This window comes from Scyliorhinus torazame, chromosome 5 (assembly GCF_047496885.1).
Source record: "Scyliorhinus torazame isolate Kashiwa2021f chromosome 5, sScyTor2.1, whole genome shotgun sequence".
Classification (NCBI taxonomy): domain Eukaryota; kingdom Metazoa; phylum Chordata; class Chondrichthyes; order Carcharhiniformes; family Scyliorhinidae; genus Scyliorhinus; species Scyliorhinus torazame.
The window spans coordinates 179,139,832-179,160,973 of NC_092711.1; the positions used below are offsets into that span (position 1 = coordinate 179,139,832).

General features: G+C 48.3%; 1 protein-coding gene across 1 annotated transcript in view; it reads left to right on the plus strand.

Annotated features, from left to right (window-relative positions):
- The window catches only part of LOC140418067 (uncharacterized), a 169,685-nt gene that overhangs the window by 23,780 nt on the left and 124,763 nt on the right, over positions 1-21,142 (plus strand). Inside the window, exon 4 of the mRNA XM_072501494.1 lies at positions 1,151-1,281. Coding sequence (XP_072357595.1) covers positions 1,151-1,281 — 131 coding nt within the window. The remainder of the gene's footprint in view (positions 1-1,150; positions 1,282-21,142) is intronic.

Consider the following 21,142-nt stretch of genomic DNA (forward strand, 5'->3'; position numbering starts at 1 on the left):
ACCTTCTCCAATGTAGTTTGTGGATTTATTAAATATCTCCTATCCTTTTTTTTTAGTTCCTTCTCTCAGTGCTTTGTAATTTGTCACCATTCTAAATGTACCATCTGGGTTACTTACTGCTTGAATTGAGCTATTTGTCGAGGCATATGTGACCACTTGAATGATCCCTTGTTGCTCCAATTCCTTGATTGTTATCTCCAGCTCGCTCTTAGCCCCTCGGGTCAAAGGGTACTGTTTGTTTTCTGTGGTGTCCTCCATGAATCGTGTGTTTAAATGGTGTGCTAATTAACCCTGTTGTGGAGATGCCGGACTTGGACTGGGATGGGCACAGTAAGAAGTCTTACAACACCAGGTTAAAGTCCAACAGGTTTGTTTCAAATCACTAGCTTTCAGAGCGCTGCTCCGTCCTCAGCTAAATCTCACCTGAGGAAGGAGCAGCGCTCTGAAAGCTAGTGATTAGAAACAAACCTGTTGGACTTTAACCTGGTGTTGTAAGACTTCTTACTGAATTAACCGTCTGCAATGTATTTAATATTCCGAACATTTTGCTTGTTGCAAGTCGCATTCTTGTGATCGTCGGGCACTAGGACCCTGTGGAGCTATGCCGTGTCAATTTCAACGCATTTCAAAGTGACTTCCTGCACACAGTTCTGACTGCTGCCGAATTCTGTCTTATTCTAGGACCAAGTTAGTTCTGAAATACTGATTTACTGTTCACATTTCTACCTCTTGTTTACAACTTCTAATTGATGTGAAGTTCGGTTTTGTAAATTGCAACATTTGAAAACGACAACCACGAAAGAAAATCCACAAATCCGTATCAAACACAAACACTTTTACCCATCCATATTAAACACACACACTTTCTCACATATCAAAATTTTCCTCGGACTGCGTTATTCGCCACTACAGTCCAAGAATGTAATTTAACTTAACCAATTGCAATTGTACGGAACTGAATTGCCTCCAGGACATTCCCTCAGTGGTCTTAACTCAATTGTCTCTGCGACATTCCCTCCGCCCGTTAAAGACCTTAACCGAATTAAAGTGTAATTTAATGTAACCAATTTTAATTTTCTACGGAACTGAATTGTGTCCAGGACATTCCCTCAGCCCTCTTAACTGAATTGTCTCTGCGACATTCCCTCAGCCCTCTTTGACCCTCAGTCGTACCTACATCGACTGAATTTTCCCAGAGCAAGTGGAGACAAAGGGACAGAGCATCTTGTTTTCATATACATTCATGTAACATCAAGCTTCACATACACACGACCAAATAAGGTAACGGTGGCAAATGTAAGGTTCTCATAGGTTGTCCCCATATTCCTTGACCTGGCTGTATAAAGTGATCTTTGCAGTTACTGATCCCGATAGGCTCATCCCACATTCCTTAACGTTGAGGCCCCTTTTACCAGTATCTTCTCCAACAGGCCGACTCAGTGACTACCCATCCCCCTCATCACGCCTTGAATCCCACTTCCAGACTGCACATTTTCCCCAGCATAAGCTAGAGATCTTTACAAAGTCCACTAACCTAACTCCTTATTCTACTGCAGTAAGATTTTACTCCTAACTTGGCCTAACTCCCCATCATGCTTTAGTACCATGCCTTTCTGTTCATTTCCACAGTCTCTGCCATAAGGGGAAACATCCTCTCAGCATCTCTCTGTCAATTCCACTCAGGATCTCATGCGTATCAATGAGATCCTCTCTCATTCTTCTAAACTGCAATAGATACAGGGCCAACCTGTCAAACCTTTCCTCAGAGGATAACCCCCTCATTCCAGGAATCCGGAGAGTCAACTTTCTCTGAACTGCTTCCAATGCAACTATCTCATTTCTGAAATAAGGAGACCCAAACTGTACACAGTGCTCTAAATATGGTCTCACCAAGGCCCTGTACAACTGCAGCAAAACATCCCAACTTTTATATTCCAGTCTCTTTGCAATAAACAACGATATTCCATTTGCCTTCCTAATCACTTGCTTTACCTTCAGACTAACTTGTGATTCTTGTACCAGGACACCCAGATCCCTCTGTACCTCAGATCTGCAATCTCTCCACATTTTAATAAGATGCTATTTGATTTAATCCTTCCTGCCAAAGTGGACAAGTTCACATTTTCCCACGTTTTTGCTCCAATCGTCACTTTTTTGTCCTTTCACTTAACCTTTTGAGACTCCTTAAGTCATTTCGCAAATTACTGTACGACCTGTCTTTGTGTCAGCAGCAAATTTATCCGCCATACATTTAATCCCCTCATTCAACTCATTAATATAGATTGCAGGATGGCACAGATTTTAGCACTGCTGCCTCACGGTGCCAAGGGTTGGATCCCAACCCCAGGTCACTGCCCATGTGGTGTTTGCACAGTCTCCCTGTGTCTGTGTGGGTCACACCCTCAGAACCCAAAGTTGTGCAGGGTAGATGATTTGGCCAGGCTAAATTTGCCCTTAGAAAAAAATAATTAATTTTATTATTTAGTAATAAAAATATATTTAATGTTTTTAAATATAGATTGTAAGTCTATATTTAGACTTGTTGAGGGCCCAGCACTGATCCTTGTGACACTCCACTTGTCACATCTTACCAACCCAGAAATTACACATTAATACCTACTTTCTGCTTCCTGTTAGCCGACCAATCCTCTATCCATGCTGATATTTTGCCTCCACACCATGAGCTCCTATTTTCTGCAGTATCCTTTGCTGTCGCACCTTGAGAAATACCTTTTAGAAATCTCAATAAACCACGTCTACAGGTTCCCCTTTATTGACATCACTTGTTGCTTTCTCAAAGAACATTGATAAATTTGTTGATCACAATCAACTCCCTGAACCCCACTTTCAAAAGAAAAATCAAATCAGCCCTCAGCTCCATCGCCTGGCTGTCATTGACACGAGCAATAGAGACAGAAAGGTGCCCGAGGCTCAAATGGGAAGTCAGAACTTGTGGATATGGATCTCTGTAAAGATCAGTAACTTCTTAAAAAAGAAATTCCACTCAAAAGAAATTAAAGGGTCACATGGCAGGATTTCAAGTTTTATGACTTTTACCGCAACAAACTAGAAGCAAGAATGACTAAACAATATTTTTGTACGAAAACTACACCTTAAATTATAAAACAGAACTGCCCTTCCACACAATCTAAAATTCCACTCAGCGATTATACTTTACTCGACCCCAGAAGTCGAAATTTAATTGTCTCAGAACCAATCCAAACTGATTATTCATTCCCGAGAGTTTACTTCCGTTTTCTTTTCCCAATCTGGTAGCCTTTAACCCAGAATAATAATAATGTAATATAATAATCACTTATTGTCACAAGTAGGCTTCAGAAAAGCCCCTAGTCGCCACATTCTGGTGCCTGTTCGGGGAGGCCAATACAGGAATTGAACCCACGCTGCTGGCCTTGTTCTGCATTACAAGCCTGCTGTTTAGCTCACTGTGCTAAATAAGCCCCTATCCAGCAACCAGAACTGACTTTCACAGTGAAAGATACCAGAAAACCGAGAGTAGGCATAAATAGGTCATTCTCTGGTTGGCAAGATGTAGTGAGCGGTGTGTCACAGGGATCAGTGCTGGAGCCTCAACTTTTTATAATTTATATCAATGACTTGGATGACGGGATCATCGGAACTGTTGCTAAGTTTGCTGATGTTGCAGGCAAAAACTTTTAGGGAGGAGTGACCACAATATGATAGAATTTTACATTAAGTTTGAACGTGAGGTATTTCAATCTGAAGCCAGGGTGTTAAATTTGAACAAAGGAAATTATGACGGTGTGAGGGACAAATTGGCTGAGGTGGATTGGGGAAAATATATTAAAAGATGTGATGGTAAACAGGCAATGGATAGACTTTAAACAATTATTGCACAGTTTATATTCCTTCAAGGCACAAGAACCTCAAAATGTCAATCAACCGTGGCTAACAGGAAGTTAAGAATTGTATAAGATTGAAAGCAAAGACACTGTCCGTGTGGAGTTTGCACATTCTCCCCATGTCTGTGTGGCTCTCACCCTCACAACCCAAAAGGGTGTGCAGGGTAGATGAATTGGTTACTCGAAATTGCCCCTTAATTGGGGGGAAAAAAGAATTGGCTACTCTAAAATTTTTTAAAAATTGAAAGCAAAGTTTACCAGAAATAATAGGAAAGCTGAGGATTGGGAGGATTTTAGAATTCAGCAAAGGAGGACCAGGACACTGATAAAGAAAGATAGAATAGAACATGAATGTAAACTGGCAAAATACATAAATATGGACTGTAAAAGCTTCTATCAGTACGTAAAAAGGAAATGTTTGGCTAAGGCAAACGTAGGTCTGTTACAGGTAGAGGCAGGAGAATTTATCATGAGGAATAGAGAAATGGGAGAGAATCTAAATGATTACATCCCAGAGTGTTGAAAGAGGTTGCTATAGAGATAGTGGATACATTGGTGATCATCTTCCACAATGCTATAGATTCTGGAATGGCTCCTGCCGATTGGAAGATGGTAAATGCCAGCCCACTGTTCAGGAAGGGAGGGAGAGAGAAAATGGTGAATTACAGACCTGTCAGCCTGACATCAGTAGAAGGGAAAATACTAGAATTTATTATAAAGGATGTGATAAATGGACACCTGGATAATGATAGTCAACATGGATTTAGAAATAGGAAATCATGTTTGACGAACCATTTGGAGTTTTTGAGGATGTTACTATCAGAATTGATAAAGGGGAGTCTGTGGACATCGTACACTTGGGTTTTCAGAAGGTTTTTGATAAACACCCGACAGGAGGTTAGTCAGCAAAATGAAAACACATGGGATGGGAGGTAATATGCTGGCATGGATTGAGGATTGGCTAACAGGCAGAAAACAAAGAGGATGAATAAACCTTGGCAGGTTGTGACCAGTGGGGTACCACAAGGATCAGTACTTGGGCCCCAGCTGTTCACAGTTTATACAATGATTTGGATGTGGGGACCAAAGAACAAAGACAAAGAACAAAGAAAATTACAGCACAGGAACAGGCCCTTCTGCCCCTCAGCCTGCGCCGATCCAGATCCTTAATCTAAACCTGTCGCCTATTTTCCAAGGATCTACTTCCCTCTGTTCCCTGCCCGTTCATATATCTGTCTAGATGCATCTTAAATGATGCTATCGTGCCCGCCTCTACCTCCTCCACTGGCAAAGCGTTCCAGGTGCCCACCACCCTCTGCGTAAAAAACTTTCCTCACACATCTCCCTTAAACTTTCCCCCTCTCACCTTGAAATTGTGACCCCTTGTAATTGACACCCCGACTCTTGGAAAAAGCTTGTTGCTATCCACCCTGTCGATACCTCTCATAATTTTGTCGACCTCAATCAGGCCCCCCCTCAACCTCCGTCTTTCCAACGAAAACAATCCTAATCTACTCAACCTTTCTTCATAGCTAGCACCCTCCATACCAGGCAACATCCTGGTGAACCTCCTCTGCACCCTCTCTAAAGCATCCACATCATTCTGGTAATGTGGCAACCAGAACTGCACGCAGTATTCCAAATGTGGCCTAATCAAAGTCCTAGACAACTGTAACATGACCTGCCGACTCTTGTACTCAATATCCCGTCCGATGAAGGAAAGCATGCTGTTTGCCTTCTTGACCACTCTATCGACCTGCGTTGCCACCTTCAGGGTACAATGGACCTGAACTCCCAGATCTCTCTGTACATCAATTTTCCCCAGGACTCTTCCATTGACCGTATAGTCCGCTCTTGAATTAGTACTTCCAAAATGCATCACCTCACATTTGCCTGGATTGAACTCCATCTGCCATTTCTCTGCCCAACTCTCCAATCTATCTACCTTTTGCTGTATTCTCTGACAGTCCTCATCGCTATCTGCAACTCCACCAATCTTAGTATCATCTGCAAACTTGCTAATCAGACACCTATACCTTCGTCCAGATCATTTATGTATATCACAAACAACAGTGGACCGAGCACGGATCCCTGTGGAGCACCACTAGTCACCTTTCTCCATTTTGAGACACTCCCTTCCACCACTACTCTCTGTCTCCTGTTGCCCAGCCAGTTCTTTATCCATCTAGCTGGTACACCCTGAACCCCATACGACTTCACTTTTTCCATCAACCTGCCATGGGAAACTTTATCAAACGCCTTACTGAAGTCCATGTATATGACATCTACAGCCCTTCCCTCATCAATTAACTTTGTCACTTCCTCAAAGAATTCTATTAGGTTTGTAAGACATGATCTTCCCTGCACAAAACCATGCTGCCTATCACTGATAATAGTAACAGGATGGTAGGGCAGGCAATAAGCAAAGAAATAACGGATGCATGTAGAAATGGTACAGCGGTTATCATGGGAGATTTTAATCTGCATATCAATTGGTTTAACCAGGTTGGTAAAGGCAGCCTTGAGGAGGAGTTTATAGAATGTGCCCGGGATAATTTCCTGGAACAGTATGTAATGGAACCTACAAGGGAACAAGCGGTCCTAGATCTGGTCCTGTGTAATGAGGCAGGATTGATTAATGATCTCATAGTTCAGGATCCTCTTGGAAGGAGCGACCACAATATGTGGAATTTAAAATACAGTTGGAGGATGACAAGGTAAAATCAAACACTAGTGTTTTGTGCTTAAACCAAGGCGACTACATGGGATGAGAGAAGAACTAGCTAAGGTAGACTGGGAGCAAAGACTTCATGGTGAAGCAGTTGAGGAACAGTGGAGAACCTTCCGAGCGATCTTTCACAGTGTTCAGAAAAGGTTCATACCGACAAAAAAGAAAGACGGTAGAAAGGGGAAAAATCGACCGTGGATATCTAAGGAGGTGAGGGAGAGTATCAAATTGAAGGAAAAAACATACAAAGTGGCAAAAATTAGTGGGAGACTAGAGGACTGGGAAGTCTTTAGAGGACAACAGAAAGCTACTAAAAAAGCCATAAAGAAGAGTAAGGTAGACTATGAAAGTAAACTGGCTCAGAACATAAAAGCAGATAGTAAAAGCTCCGACAAATATATAAGTAAAAAAGAGTGGCTAAGGTAAATATTGGTCCTTTGGAAGATGAGAAGGGAGATTTAATAACAAGAGATGGGGAAATGGCTGAGGAGCTGAACAGGTTTTTTGGGTCAGTCTTCACAGTGTAGGACACAAAAAACATGCCAGTGACTGATGGAAATAAGGATATGACAGGTGAGGATCTTGAGATGATTGTAATCACTAGGGAGGCAGTATTGGGCAAGCTAATGGGGCTAAAGGTAGACAAGTCTCCTGGCCCTGATGTGATGCATCCCAGAGTGTTAAAAGAGATGGCTAGGGAAATTGTAAATGCACTAGTGATAATTTATCAAAATTCACTAGACTCTGGGGTGGTCCCAGAGGATTGGAAAGTAGCAAACGTGACACTACTGTTTAAAAAAGGAGGTCGGCAGAAAGCGGGTAATTATAGGCCGGTAAGCTTAACTTCGGTTGTAGGGAAAGTGCTGGAATCTATCATTAAGGAGGAAATAGCGGGGCACCTGGAGGGAAATTGCCCCATTGGGCAGACGCAGCATGGGTTCACAAGGGGTAGGTCGTGTCTGACTAATTTGGTAGAATTTTTTGAGGACGTTACCAGTGCAGTAGATAACGGGGAGCCAATGGATGTGGTATATCTGGATTTCCAGAAAGCTTTTGACAAGGTGCCACACAAAAGGTTGCTGCATAAACTAAAGATGCATGGCATTGAGGGTAACGTGGTAGCATGGGGAGAGGATTGGTTAACTAACAGAAAGCAGAGAGTGGGGATAAATGGGTGTTTCTTTGGTTGGCAACCTGTAACTAGTGGGGTCCCTCAAGGATCAGTGTTGGGCCCGCAGTTGTTCACAATTTACATAGACGATTTGGAGTTGGGGACCAAGTGCAATGTGTCAAAGTTTGCAGACGACACTAAGATGAGTGGTAAAGCAAAAAGTGCAGAGGATACCGGAAGTCTGCAGAAGGATTTGGATAGGTTAGGTGAATGGGCTAGTGTCTGGCAGATGGAATTTAATGTTACCAAGTGTGAGGCTATCCATTTTGGGAGGAATAACAGCAGAATGGATTATTATTTAAATGGTAAGATGTTAAAACATGCTGCTGTGCAGAGGGACCTGGGTGTGCTGGTGCACGAGTCGCAAAAAGTTGGTGTGCAGGTGCAACAAGTGATTAAGAAGGCTAATCGAGTTTTGTCTTTCATTGCTAGAGGGATGGAGTTCAAGACTAGTGAGGTTATGCTGAAATTGTATAGGGTGTTGGTGAGACCGCATCTGAAGTATTGTGTTCAGTTTTGGTCTCCTTACCTGAGAAAGGACATATTGGCACTGGAGGGAGTGCAGAGGAGATTCACTAGGTTGATCCCAGAGTTGAGGGGATTAGATTATGATGAGAGGTTGAGTAGGCTGGGACTGTACTCATTGGAGTTTAGAAGGATGCGGGGGGATCTTATTGAGACATATAAAATTATGAAGGGAATAGATAGGATAGATGCGGGCAGGTTGTTTCCACTGGTCGGGGAAAGCAGAACTAGGGGGCATAGCCTCAAAATAAGGGGAGGTAGATTTAGGACGGAGTGTAGGAGGAACTTCTTCACCCAAAGGGTTGTGAATCTCTGGAATTCCTTGCCCAGTGAAGCAGTTGAGGCTCCTTCTTTAAACGTTTTTAAGAAAAAGATAGATGCCTTTCTAAAGAATAAAGGGATTCGGGGATATGGTGTACGGGCCGGAGAATGGAGCTGAGTCCACAAAGATCAGCCATGATCTCATTAAATGGCGGAGCAGGCTCGAGGGGCCAGATGGCCTACTCCAGTTCCTAGTTCTTATGTTCTTATGTTCTTATAAGTCTATTTTCTTCCAAATGTGAATAGATCCTATCCCTCAGTATCTTCTCCAACAGTTTGCCTACCACTGACGTCAAGCTCACAGGTCTATAATTCCCTGGATTATCCCTGCTACCCCTCTTAAACAAAGGGACAAAATTAGCAATTCTCCAGTCCTCCGGGACCTCACCCATGATCAAGGATGCTGCAAAGATATCTATTAAGGCCCCAGCTATTTTGTCCCTCGCTTCCCTCAGAAACCTGGGATAGATCCGATCTGGACCTGGAGATTTGTCCACCTTAATTCCTTTTAGAATACCCAAAACCTGCCACTTCCTTATGCCGACTTGACCTAGAGTATTTAAACATCCATCCCTAGCCTCAACATCCGTCATGTCCCTCTACTTGGTGAATACCGATGCAAAGTACTCATGAAGAATCTCACCCATTTCCTCTGCCTCTACGCATAAATTCCCTCTTTTGTCTTTGAGTGGGCCAATCCTTTCTCTAGTTACCCTTATACGAATAAAAGGCTTTGGGATTTTCCTTAACACTGTTAGCCAAAGATATTTTATGACCCCTTTTAGCCCTCTTTATTGCGCGTTTTAGATTTGTCCTACTTTCCCGATATTCCTCCAAAGCTTCATCAGTTTTAAGTCGCCTAGATCTTATGTATGCTTCCTTTTTCATCTTAGCTAGTCTCACAATTCCACCCGTCATCCATGGTTCCCTAATCTTGCCATTCCTATCCCTCATTTTCACAGGGACATGTCTGTCCTGCACTCTAATCAACCTTTCCTTAAAAGACTCCACATTTCAAATGTGGATTTACCCTTAAACAGCTGCTCCCAATCCACATTCCCTAGCTCCTGCCGAATTATACTTGGCCTTTCCCCAATTTAGCACTCTTCTATTCGGACCACTCTCGTCTTTGTCCATGAGTATTCTAAAACTCACGGAATTGTGATCGCTATTCCCAAAGTAATCACCGACTGAAACTTCAACCACCTGGCCGGGATCATTCCCCAATACCAGGTCCAGTATGGCCCCTTCCCAGGTTGGACTATTTACATACTGCTCTAAAAAAACTCTCCTGGATGCTCCATACAAATTCTGCTCCATTTACGTCTCAAAGACTACATGAGTCCCATTCAATGATGGAGAAGTTAAACTCTCCCAACACGACCACCCTATTGCTCCTCCATTTTTCTATAATCTGTCTACATATTTGTACCTCTACTTCACGCTCGCTTTTGGGAGGCCTGTATTTCCAAGTTCATGGATGACAGAAAGCTAGGTGGGAATGTGTGTTCTGAGGAAGATGTAAAACGGCTACATGAGGATTTAGACAGACTTAGTGAGTGGGCAAGGACATGGCAGGTGGAATATAATGTGGATAAATTCAAGGTTATCCGCTTTGGTAGGAGGAACCGATGAGCAGAGTATTTCGGAAATACCCCTTAATTGGGGGAAAAAAGAATTGGGTACTCTAAATTTTAAAAAAAATTCAAAGCAAAGTTTACCAGAAATAATTTGATTTGATAAATGATTTGAGTATGTTTAAAGCAGAGACTGACAGATTTCTAAATACCAATAACACAAAGGGATATGGGGACAGTGTGGGGAAAAAGGCATTGAAGTGGATGATCAGCCATGATCGTATTGAATGGTGGAGCAGGCTCGATGGGCTGAATGGCCAACTCCTGCTCCTATGTCCAATGATACAAAGATAGGTAGGAAAGTAAATTGTGAAGAGGACATAAGGAGACTACAAAGGATAGAGGTAGGTTAAGTGAGTGGGAAAAGATCTGCCAAATGGAGAATAATGTGGGAAAATATGAAATTATCCATTTTGGCAGGAATAATAAAAAAGCTTATTATTTAAATGGTGAGAGGTTGCAGAGCTCTGAGATTCAGAGGGATCTGGGTGTCCAAGAGCATGAATCACAAAAGGGGCCAAGTGGCCTTCTGCTCCTAATTCAGATGTTATCACATCCTTTATAATAGATTGTAGCATTTTCCCTCCTACTGATGTCAGGCTAATGGGTCTGTGGTTCCCCGTTTTCTCTCTCCCTCCTTAAATAGTGGGGATTACATTTACGACCTTCCAATCTGCAGGAACCATTCAAGAATCTAATGAATTTTGAAAGATGATCACCAATGAAATGAAATGAAATGAAAATGGACTTCCGGTTGTGGCTATGCGGAGCTAAGCCGCACGAATCGGCAGCTCCCGCAAAGACGGACTTTCGGGCTCGATAGAAGAGCCCCAACGGAACTTTTCACACAGCCAACCCGTGGGGAAGAGAGGAGAGAGGTCCCCCACTAACCTGTATGGACCGGACCCGCAGCGAAACGGCCAAAAAAACAGCACTGGAGCAGCGGGAGAAGAAGGGTAAAACAAACAAAATGGCGGCGGCCGGGGACAAAGAAGAGATGCAAGAATTCATCAAGCGCTGCTTCGAGGAGCTGCGCAAGGAGATGGTGGCGCCTATGCTGGCAATAATTGAAGGACTTGGGGCAACCCAGAAAGCCCACGAGGTGAAGATTCAGGAGATCCAGGACAAAGTGAGTGAGAACGAGGACGAGCTCTTGGGCCTGGCGGTGAGAGTGGAGCGGCACGAGGCACTGCACAAGACATGGGCAGGAAGACTCGAAGACCTGGAGAACAGGTCGAGGAGAAACAATCTGAGGATCCTGGGTCTCCCAGAAGGAGTGGAGGGGGCCGACACCGCGGCATATGCGGGCACAATGATCGGGGCGCGGAGGCCCCCCCGGGGTTGCTGGAGCTGGAAGGGGCGCACCGTGTGCTGGCAAGGAAGCCCAAAGCAAACGAGCCGCCAAGGGCGATGGCGGTGAGATTTCACTGGTTCACAGACAGAAAGAGGGTCCTGAAATGGGCCAAGAAGGAGCGGAGCAGCAAGTGGGACAATGCTGAGATCAGAATATACCCGGACTGGAGCACGGAGGTCGCTAAGCGGAGAGCGGGTTTCAACCGGGCCAAAGCGGCGCTCCATCGGAAAGGAGTGAAATTTGGAATGTTGCAGCCAGCGCGACTGTGGGTCACATATAACGGCCAACACCACTACTTCGAAACGCCCCAAGAGGCGTGGACCTTTATACTAACTGAAAAGTTGGACTCTAATTGAGGGTTTGTGAGAGTGGGGGGTATTTGAGGGTTGAAGTATGATGGCGGTTGTATATAGGGGGGCAAGCACGCGCAGGGAATGTTATATGGGCTGGGGACGAGAGACAAGGCCGCAACAGAAGCTGCGTCAGGGGGGGCGGGGCAGGCTCTGGAAAGCGCGGGATTTTTCTCCTGCACGCGGGAAGAAAGGTGGGAGGGGGAACATAGGAATGTCTACTGATGGGGAGATTCCCACATGGGGGGGTCAAAGGGATGGCGGGGGAAGCCGGTGTCAGCAGGCGTCACCTGACTTACGGGAGTGATATGGGGAGAGCAAAAAAGCTAGACAGGGATCTAGCGGGGGGGGAGGGTAGGGGGGGGAGGGGGGGGGGTGGGGGGAAACAGGGTTGCTGCTGCACTGGCCGAAAGGGAATGGGACACAGAAGAGGTGGCCGGGACGGAGGTCCCCCGATTGGGGGCCTGGAGGGTGAGGGAGACGCGGACACGGGACTGGCCCAGAAAAGGAGATGGCTAGTCGGTGCGGACCAGGTTAGGTTAAGAAGGGGATGGGTAGGACAGGTATTTCACTCGGGACTGGACGCGAAAAACAGAGGGGTGGCAATTCTGGTGGGAAAACATGTGTAATTTGAGGCCAAGACTATCGTAGCGGACAATGGAGGGAGGTACGTGATGGTGAGTGGTAGGTTGCAAGGGGTGTGGGTGGTGTTGGTAAACGTATACGCCCCGAACTGGGATGATGCTGGATCTATGAAGCGCATGTTGGGGCGCATCCCGGACCTGGAAATAGGAGGCCTGATAATGGGAGGGGACTTTAATACAGTGCTGGATCCAGCACCAGACCGCTCCAGATCAACAACGGGAAAGAGGCCGGCAGCGGCCAGGGTGCTCAGGGGGTTTATGGACCAGATGGGGGGAGTGGACCCATGGAGGTTTGCAAGACCGCAGGCCAGGGAATTTTCTTTCTTCTCCCACGTGCACAAGGCATACTCCCGGATAGACTTCTTTGTGCTGGGCAGGGAGCTCATCCCGAGGGTGGAAGGGACGGAGTATTCGGCCATAGCCGTTTCGGACCATGCCCCGTACTGGGTGGAAGTGGGGCTGGGAGAGGAGAGGGACCAACGCCCGCTGTGGCGGTTGGATGTGGGACTGTTGGCAGATGAGGTGGTGTGTGGTAAGGTAAAGGGGTGCATTGAAAGGTACTTGGAGGCCAACGACAACGGGGAGGTGCGAGTGGGGGTGGTATGGGAGGCATTGAAGGCGGTGATCAGGGGAGAGCTAATCTCCATCAGGGCTCATATAGGGAGAAGACAGAGGGCAGGGAAAGGGAGAGGTTAGTGGGGGAGATTTTGCGAGTGGACAGGAGATATGCAGAGGCCCCAGAGGAAAGATTACTTGGGGAAAGGCGACGGCTCCAGACGGAGTTTGACCTGTTGACCACGGGCAAGGCGGAGGCACAGTGGAGGAAGGCGCAGGGGGCGACCTATGAGTACGGGGAAAAGGCCAGTCGGATGCTGGCACACCAGCTCCGTAAGAGGGCGGCAGCGAGGGAAATAGGGGGAGTCAAAGATGGTGGGGGAGCCATGGCCCAGAGTGCAACGGAAATAAACAAGGTATTCAAGGCCTTCTATGAAGAGCTGTACAGATCCCAGCCCCCAGGGGGTGAAGAGGGGATGGGAAGATTCCTGGACCAACTGCGGTTCCCGAGGGTGGAGGAGCAAGAGGTGGCTGGTTTGGGGGCACCAATCGGGTTGGAGGAGCTGAGTAAGGGTTTGGGGAGCATGCAGGCGGGGAAGGCCCCGGGGCCGGACGGGTTCCCGGTGGAGTTCTATAGAAAGTATGCGGACCTGTTGGCCCCGCTACTAGTGAGGACCTTTACCGAGGCAAGAGAGGAGGGGACCCTGCCCCCGACAATGTTGGAGGCGACAATTTCCTTGATTCTGAAGCGAGACAAGGACCCACTGCAATGTGGATCGTACAGGCCGATTTTGCTCCTTAATGTGGACGCTAAGTTATTGGCAAAAGTGCTGGCCACGAGGATTGAGGACTGTGTCCCGGGGGTGATACATGAGGACCAGACGGGATTTGTAAAGGGCAGGCAATTGAATACGAATGTGCGGCGGCTCTTAAACGTGATAATGATGCCATCGGAGGAGGGAGAGGCGGAGATAGTGGCAGCCATGGACGCGGAAAAGGCCTTTGACCGAGTAGAGTGGGAGTACCTCTGGGAGGTGTTGCGTAGGTTTGGGTTCGGGGGAGGGTTTATTAGCTGGGTTAAGCTCCTTTACAGCGCCCCGGTGGCAAGTGTGGTGACGAACCGGCGGAGGTCGGAGTACTTTCGGCTGTACCGAGGAACGAGGCAGGGGTGCCCTCTGTCCCCCCTGTTGTTTGCATTGGCGATCGACCCTTGGCCAGATCACTGAGGGAGTCTAATGAATGGAGGGGGGTGGTCCGTGGGGGAGAAGAGCATCGGGTGTCGCTATACGCGGACGACCTGCTGCTGTACGTGGCGGACCCAATGGAGGGGATGGTGGAGGTCATGCAGACTCTAAGGGAGTTTGGGGAGTTCTCGGGCTATAAGCTCAATGTAGGGAAGAGCGAGCTTTTTGTACTACAGGCAGGGGACCAAGAAAGAGGGATGTGGGACCTACCGCTGAGGAGGGCGGAGGGGAGTTTTCGGTATCTAGGGATCCAGATAGCCAGGAGCTGGGGGGGGGGGGGGGGGGGGGCCTACACAAACTGAAACTGTCGAGGTTGGCGGACCAAATGGAGGTGGACTTCAAAAGATGGGACATGTTGCCGCTCTCGTTGGCGGGTAGAGTGCAGTCGGTAAAAATGGTGGTCCTTCCGAGGTTTTTGTTTGTGTTCCAGTGCCTCCCCATCATGATCACCAAGGGCTTTTTCAAGAGAGTAGGTAGGAGTATTATGTGGTTTGTGTGGGCGAACAAAACCCCGAGGGTAAGGAGAGGGTTCCTGGAACGCAGTAGGGACCGAGGAGGGCTGGCGCTGCCAAACCTAGGGAGTTACTACTGGGCAGCAAACGTGGCGATGATCCGTAAGTGGGTTATGGAGGGAGAGGAGGCGGCATGGAAGAGGATGGAGATGGCGTCCTGCAAAGGAACGAGCTTGGGGGCGCTGGTGACGGCACCGCTGCCGCTCTCGCCATCAAAGTACACCACGAGCCCGGTGGTGGCGGCAACGTTAAGGATCTGGGGCCAGTGGAGACGGCATAGGGGTGCAGTGGGAGCCTCGGTGTGGTCCCCGATCAGGGGTAACCACCGGTTTGTCCCGGGGAAGATGGACGGGGGGTTCCAGGGCTGGCACCGGGCGGGGATTAGAAGAATGGGGGACCTGTTCATCGACGGGACATTTGCGAGCCTAGGGGCACTGGAGGAGAGGTTTGAGCTACCCCTGGGAAATGCATTCAGATATATGCAGGTGAGGGCTTTTGTGAGGCGACAGGTCAGGGAATTCCCGCTGCTCCCGACACACAAAATTCAAGACAGGGTGATCTCGGGTGTATGGGTCGGGGAGGGCAAGGTATCGGAAATATACCAAGAGGTGAAAGAGGGGGAAGCGCTAGCAGAAGAGTTGAAGGGTAAATGGGAGGAGGAGCTGGGGGAGGAGATCGAGGAAGGTTTGTGGGCTGATGCCCTGGGTAGGGTTAATTCCTCCTCCTCATGTGCCAGGCTCAGCCTGATACAATTTAAGGTGGTTCACAGAGCTCACCTGACGGGGGCAAGGTTGAGCAGGTTCTTTGGGGTAGAGGACAGATGTGGAAGGTGCTCAGGGAGCCCAGCGAACCATGTCCATATGTTTTGGTCATGCCCGGCACTGGAGGGGTTCTGGAGAGGAGTGGCGGGAGCAATATCTCAGGTGGTGAAAGTCCGGGTCAAGCCAAGCTGGGGGCTAGCAATATTTGGAGTAGTGGACAAGCCGGGAGTGCAGGAGGCGAAAGAGGCCGGCATTCTGGCCTTTACGTCCCTGGTAGCCCGGCGAAGGATCTTGTTCATGTGGAAGGAGGCGAAGCCCCCCAGCCTGGAGGCCTGGACAAACGACATGGCTGGGTTCATAAAGTTGGAGAGGATTAAGTTCGCCTTAAGGGGTTCTGCGCAGGGGTTCTATAGGCGGTGGCAACCGTTCCTAGACTACCTCGCGGAGCGTTAGAGGAAGGTCGGTCAGCAGCAGCAGCAGCCCTGGGGGGGGTGGGGGGGGGGGGGGAACGAGAGATTGCTTGAGGGGACGGATGAGCGGGGGATAACATGGAGGGTGGGGGAAACTGGCATGAATGGGCGAGAGCCAGTGTATAAAGCTCTGTAAATATATCATCTTACCATGTATATATCCTGCTCAGGGCGATTTTGTGTTATTTTGTTACGGGGGGGGGGGGGGGGTTTATTGTTTGTAAGGGGAAAAAATTGTTTTGTTTTGTTAAAAGACTTTAATAAATATATTTATTTTTTTTAAAAATGAAATGAAAATGTATCCACTATCTCTACAGCCGCCTCTTTCAACACTCTGGGATGTAGAGCATCAGCTTTTGGGGATTTATGACCTTCCAACTACATTAATGTCTACAGTACTGCAGTACTAGAAAAGTAATTTCTACATTTTCACTAATACTAATCTCTTTCAGTCGCTCGTGCTCACTAAATCCTTGGTTCTCTCGTGTTTTTGGGATGATTTCTGTATCTTCCTCCGTGAAGACAAACACACATTGTTTAGTTTCTCTGCCATTTCCTTATTCCCCATTATAAACTCTCCTGTCTCTGCCTGGAATGGACCCACATTGGTCTTTGCTAATCTTTTCCTGTTCACATTCCTATAGCAGCTTTTCCAGTTGTTTTTATGTTTCTCGCCAGTTTACTCTTGTGGTATTATAGGTATTACGGTACCTGACAGGCTAAAGCACCATTGGTGGAAACTTTATGCTTTCTATTGGTAGAATGTACGGTAGTTCCGCCCTGCTAGGCGGGGTATAAGAACTCGTGCCGCCCCAGCAGACTTCATTCTGTACCTGAGCTGCTGGGGGAAATCTAGCTTCTTAAAGCCTTCAGTTGGACTACAACCTCGCTTTAGTGGTCGTTGATCGTGCATGAATTTAATAAGCTAGTTTTTTTTTAAGAAAGGATGGAGCTCCAAATCAAGCCGGAGTGTCTGCAACTTAGCCCCCACGCGGCGAACGCAGCGGCAATCTTCAAGCACTGGCTGGCGTGCTTTAAAGGGTATCTCGAGATGGCTGAAAACGCACCCAAGGGAGAGCAGAAACTGCACGTCCTGCACTCAAGGGTGAGCCCGGAGATTTACACCCTCATCGAGGAAGCGGAAGACTTCGATGCAGCAATAGAGCTGCTAAAAGGACACTATATTCGCCCGGTAAACCAGGTCTACGCCCGGCACCTGCTTGTAACAAGGCAACAAACCCCTGGGGAATCGCTGGAGGAATTCTACCGTGCACTCCTGGTGTTGGGCAGAAGCTGCGGCTGCCCATATGTTTCGGCAAGCGAACACACGGAACTCTTAGTCCGGGAGGCTTTCGTGGCAGGTATGCTATCATCACAAATCCGCCAGCGCCTGTTAGAAAAGGACACCCTGGGTCTCAGGGAGGCACGGACCCTTGCAGGCTCCCTGGATGTGGCCTCCAGAAACGCCCGCGCTTACGTTCCTGACCGCACGGCAGCCCCCTGGGCAGCGTGGAAGCCCTCAGCAGCTGACCCCGAGACTTCCCCCATTCCCCCACAGGCCTTCGCTGCAAGGCGGCCTGGCAACCCCGAGGAGGCCCGCTGCTACTTTTGCGGGCAGGCAAAGCACCCCCGCCAGCGCTGCCTAGCCCGCGCATCCACCTGCAAGGGATGCGGCAAAAAGCGGCATTTCGTGGGGGTACGTCAGGCCTGTGCGGTTGCTGCGGTCTCCGGCGGCGAATGCGGACCGCAACCACTAACTTCTCCATGGGCCCCGTGCGGCCAGCGGTCGCCGCCATCTTCATATCCCAGGGCCACGTGCAGACCCCAGGCGCCGCCATCTTGTTTTGGGGACGCCACGTTGGGGGGATGGGCGCCGCCATTTTGTCCACCCCCAGCCATGTGCGACCAATGGGAGACGCCATCTTGGATGAACCCCAAGGACCCCAGCTCGGCTGACCACGCACTGCCCGAAGAGAACTCTGCGACTAGCCTCGGTGACTCTAGATCAGTCTCGGCCTCGAACACTCTCAACTGCTACGACGACCGTATTCATCAACGGGCACGAGACGTCCTGCCTAATCGACTCTGGGAGCACGGAGAGCTTCATACACCCTGACACGGTAAGGCGCTGTTCTCTCCTCATCCACCCCATTAATCAAAAAGTCTCCTGGCTTCCGGGTCACACTCAGTGGAGATAAAGGGGTTTTGTGTAGCAAACCTCACAGTCCAGGGAAGGGAGTTCAAAGATTTCCGTCTCTACGTCCTTCCCCACCTCTGTGCGGCTGCACTCGTGGGTTAAGACTTCCAGTGTAACCTTCAAAGTCTGACCTTCCAATTCGGCGGCCCTATACCCCTTACTGTCTGCGGCCTCGCGACCCTTAAGGTCGACCCGCCTTCCCTGTTCGCGAACCTCACCCCGGATTGCAAACCCGTCGCCACCAGGAGCAGACGCGACAGTGCCCAGGACCGGATCTTTATTAGGTCAGAGGTCCAAAGGCTACTGAGGGAAGGGGTCATTGAAGCCAGCAACAGCCCCTGGAGAGCTCAAGTAGTGGTGGTAAAGACCGGGGAGAAGCATAGGATTGTCATCAAGGCCCTCCAGAGCATCTTTGCACTGTTCGAGTTCCCCGCTTACATACACAGTGATAGGGGGTCCTCCTTTATGAGCGACGAACTGCATCAATTCCTGCTCAGCAAGGGCATCGCCTCGAGCAGGACGACCAGTTACAACCCCCGGGGTAACGGACAGGTAGAGAGAGAGAACGGAACGGTCTGGAAGACTGTCCTACTGGCCCTGCGGTCCAGGAATCTCCCAGTCTCCCGCTGGCAGGAAGTCCTCCCGGATGCCCTCCACTCCATCCGGTCACTGCTTTGTATGACCACCAATCAGACACTTCACGAACGTCTCCTTGTCTTCCCCAGGAAGTCCTCCTCTGGGACCTCGCTCCCGACCTGGCTGGCAGCTCCCGGACCCATCCTGCTCTGAAAACACGTGCGGGCGCACAAGTCGGACCCGTTGGTCGAGAGGGTCCATCTGCTCCATGCTAATCCCCAGTACGCCTATGTGGTGTACCCCGACTGCCGACAAGATACGGTCTCCCTACGGGACCTGGCGCCTGCTGGAACCCCACGCACATTCCAGCTCTTCCCTCCACCGCAGCACCTTACAGGAGGATCGGTCCTTCCGCCGGCCCCGTTTAGGCCCCCCCACCCACCGACGCCCCCCGCAGGCGCTCCCTTCCCAGGTGAACCATCAGCGCCGTCTAGGGGTGCCGAAGCTGCCATGGAGATCAAAGCCACGCTTCCGGAGTCACAGACGCCCGAGCCTCCACCGGAGTCACCACCGAAGCTCCGACGATCGCAGAGGACGACCAGGGCCCCCGATCGACTGATTGCTTCATTTTAATTGTAATCTGTAAATATAAACCATCAAATGTACATAGTTTTCAGAATTGTAAATAGTTACTAAACACTGTACGGAAGTATTACGGTATCTCCATAACTAATTATACAATGTCGCTATGTTTTGTAGTTTCAGGCCACCACCCCCGCCAGACTCTTTTTTAACAGGGAGTGAATGTGGTATTACAGGTATTACCTGACAGGCTAAAACACCATTGATGGAAACTGTTTGCTTTCTATTGGTAGAATGTATGATAGCTCCGCCCTGATAGGTGGGGTATAAGAACCCGTGCCGCCCCAGCAGCCTTCATTCTGTACCTGAGCTGCTGGGGGAAACATCTGGCTTAGTAAAGCCTTCAGTTGGACGACAACCTCGTTTTAGTGGTCATTGATCGTGCACCAGCTCTCATATTCTATGTTCTCTTTATCAGTTTCTTGGTCCTCTTTGCTGAATTCTAAATCTGGCTCCTAATCCTCAGGCTCACTACTATTTTGGCCACTTTGTTATGTTGTTATGTTATTTACAGCACAGAAGGAGGCCATTCAGCCCATTGTGTCTGCACCAATTCTCCAAAAGAGCTACCTTGCTGGCCCCATTCTCCAGTCCTATCTCTGCGGCCCTCTACATTAACCAAATATGTATCCAGCTCCCTTTTGAAACGTACTATGGAATCCACCTCCATCACTCCCGCAGGCAGCACATTCCAAATCGCAACAAATCGGAGTAAAGACTTTTTTCCTTATTTCGCTCCGAGCTCTCTTGCTGACCATCTTGAAATGGTGACCCCCTAGTCACTGACATACCAATAGTGGAAACAGAATATCCTTCTTTACCCTGTCAAAATTGTTCAGAATTTTGAACACCTCAATAAGGTGACCTCTTAATCTTCTCTGCTCCCAGGAGAACAAGCCCAATTTCTCCAAACTTTCCTTGTATCTAAAATTCTTCATTCCTGGTGTCATTCTAGTAAATCTCCTCTGCACTCTGTCCAAGGCTTTAACATCCTTCCTTAAATAAGGTGCCCAGAACTCAACACAATATTCTAAATGTGGTCTGAACAATGATTTGTAGAGGTGCAACATCACCTCCTTTTATTCTCTATGCCTCTCTTTATAAACCCAAGGATGCTGTAAGCCTTCTTAACAACTGTTTCAACTTGCCTGGCCATCTTCAGAGAATTATGCACTTGAACCTTGAGGTCCCTCTGCTCCTGTAATCAAAACCTATCTCATCTCCCCATGTTTCTTCTGCCAAAATGCATCACCTCACATTTTGCTGCATTGAAATTAATCTGCTAAGTGTCTGCCCATTCGGCTAACTTGTCACTGTCCCTCTGAAGTTGCTCAGCTATCATCCTCACAATTCACTATTCTCTCTAGCTTAGTATGATCTGTAAATGTAGAGATTTTGCCCTCAACACCCATCTCTAAGTCATTCACATAAATCAGGAACAGCAAGGCTGAGCCCTGGGGAACACCACATTCAACTTGTCTCCAGTCTGAGAAACTCCCATTTATACTTACCCTCTGTTTCCAATCTCTTAGTCAACATCTAATCCATGCTGCCAAGGACCCATCAATCCC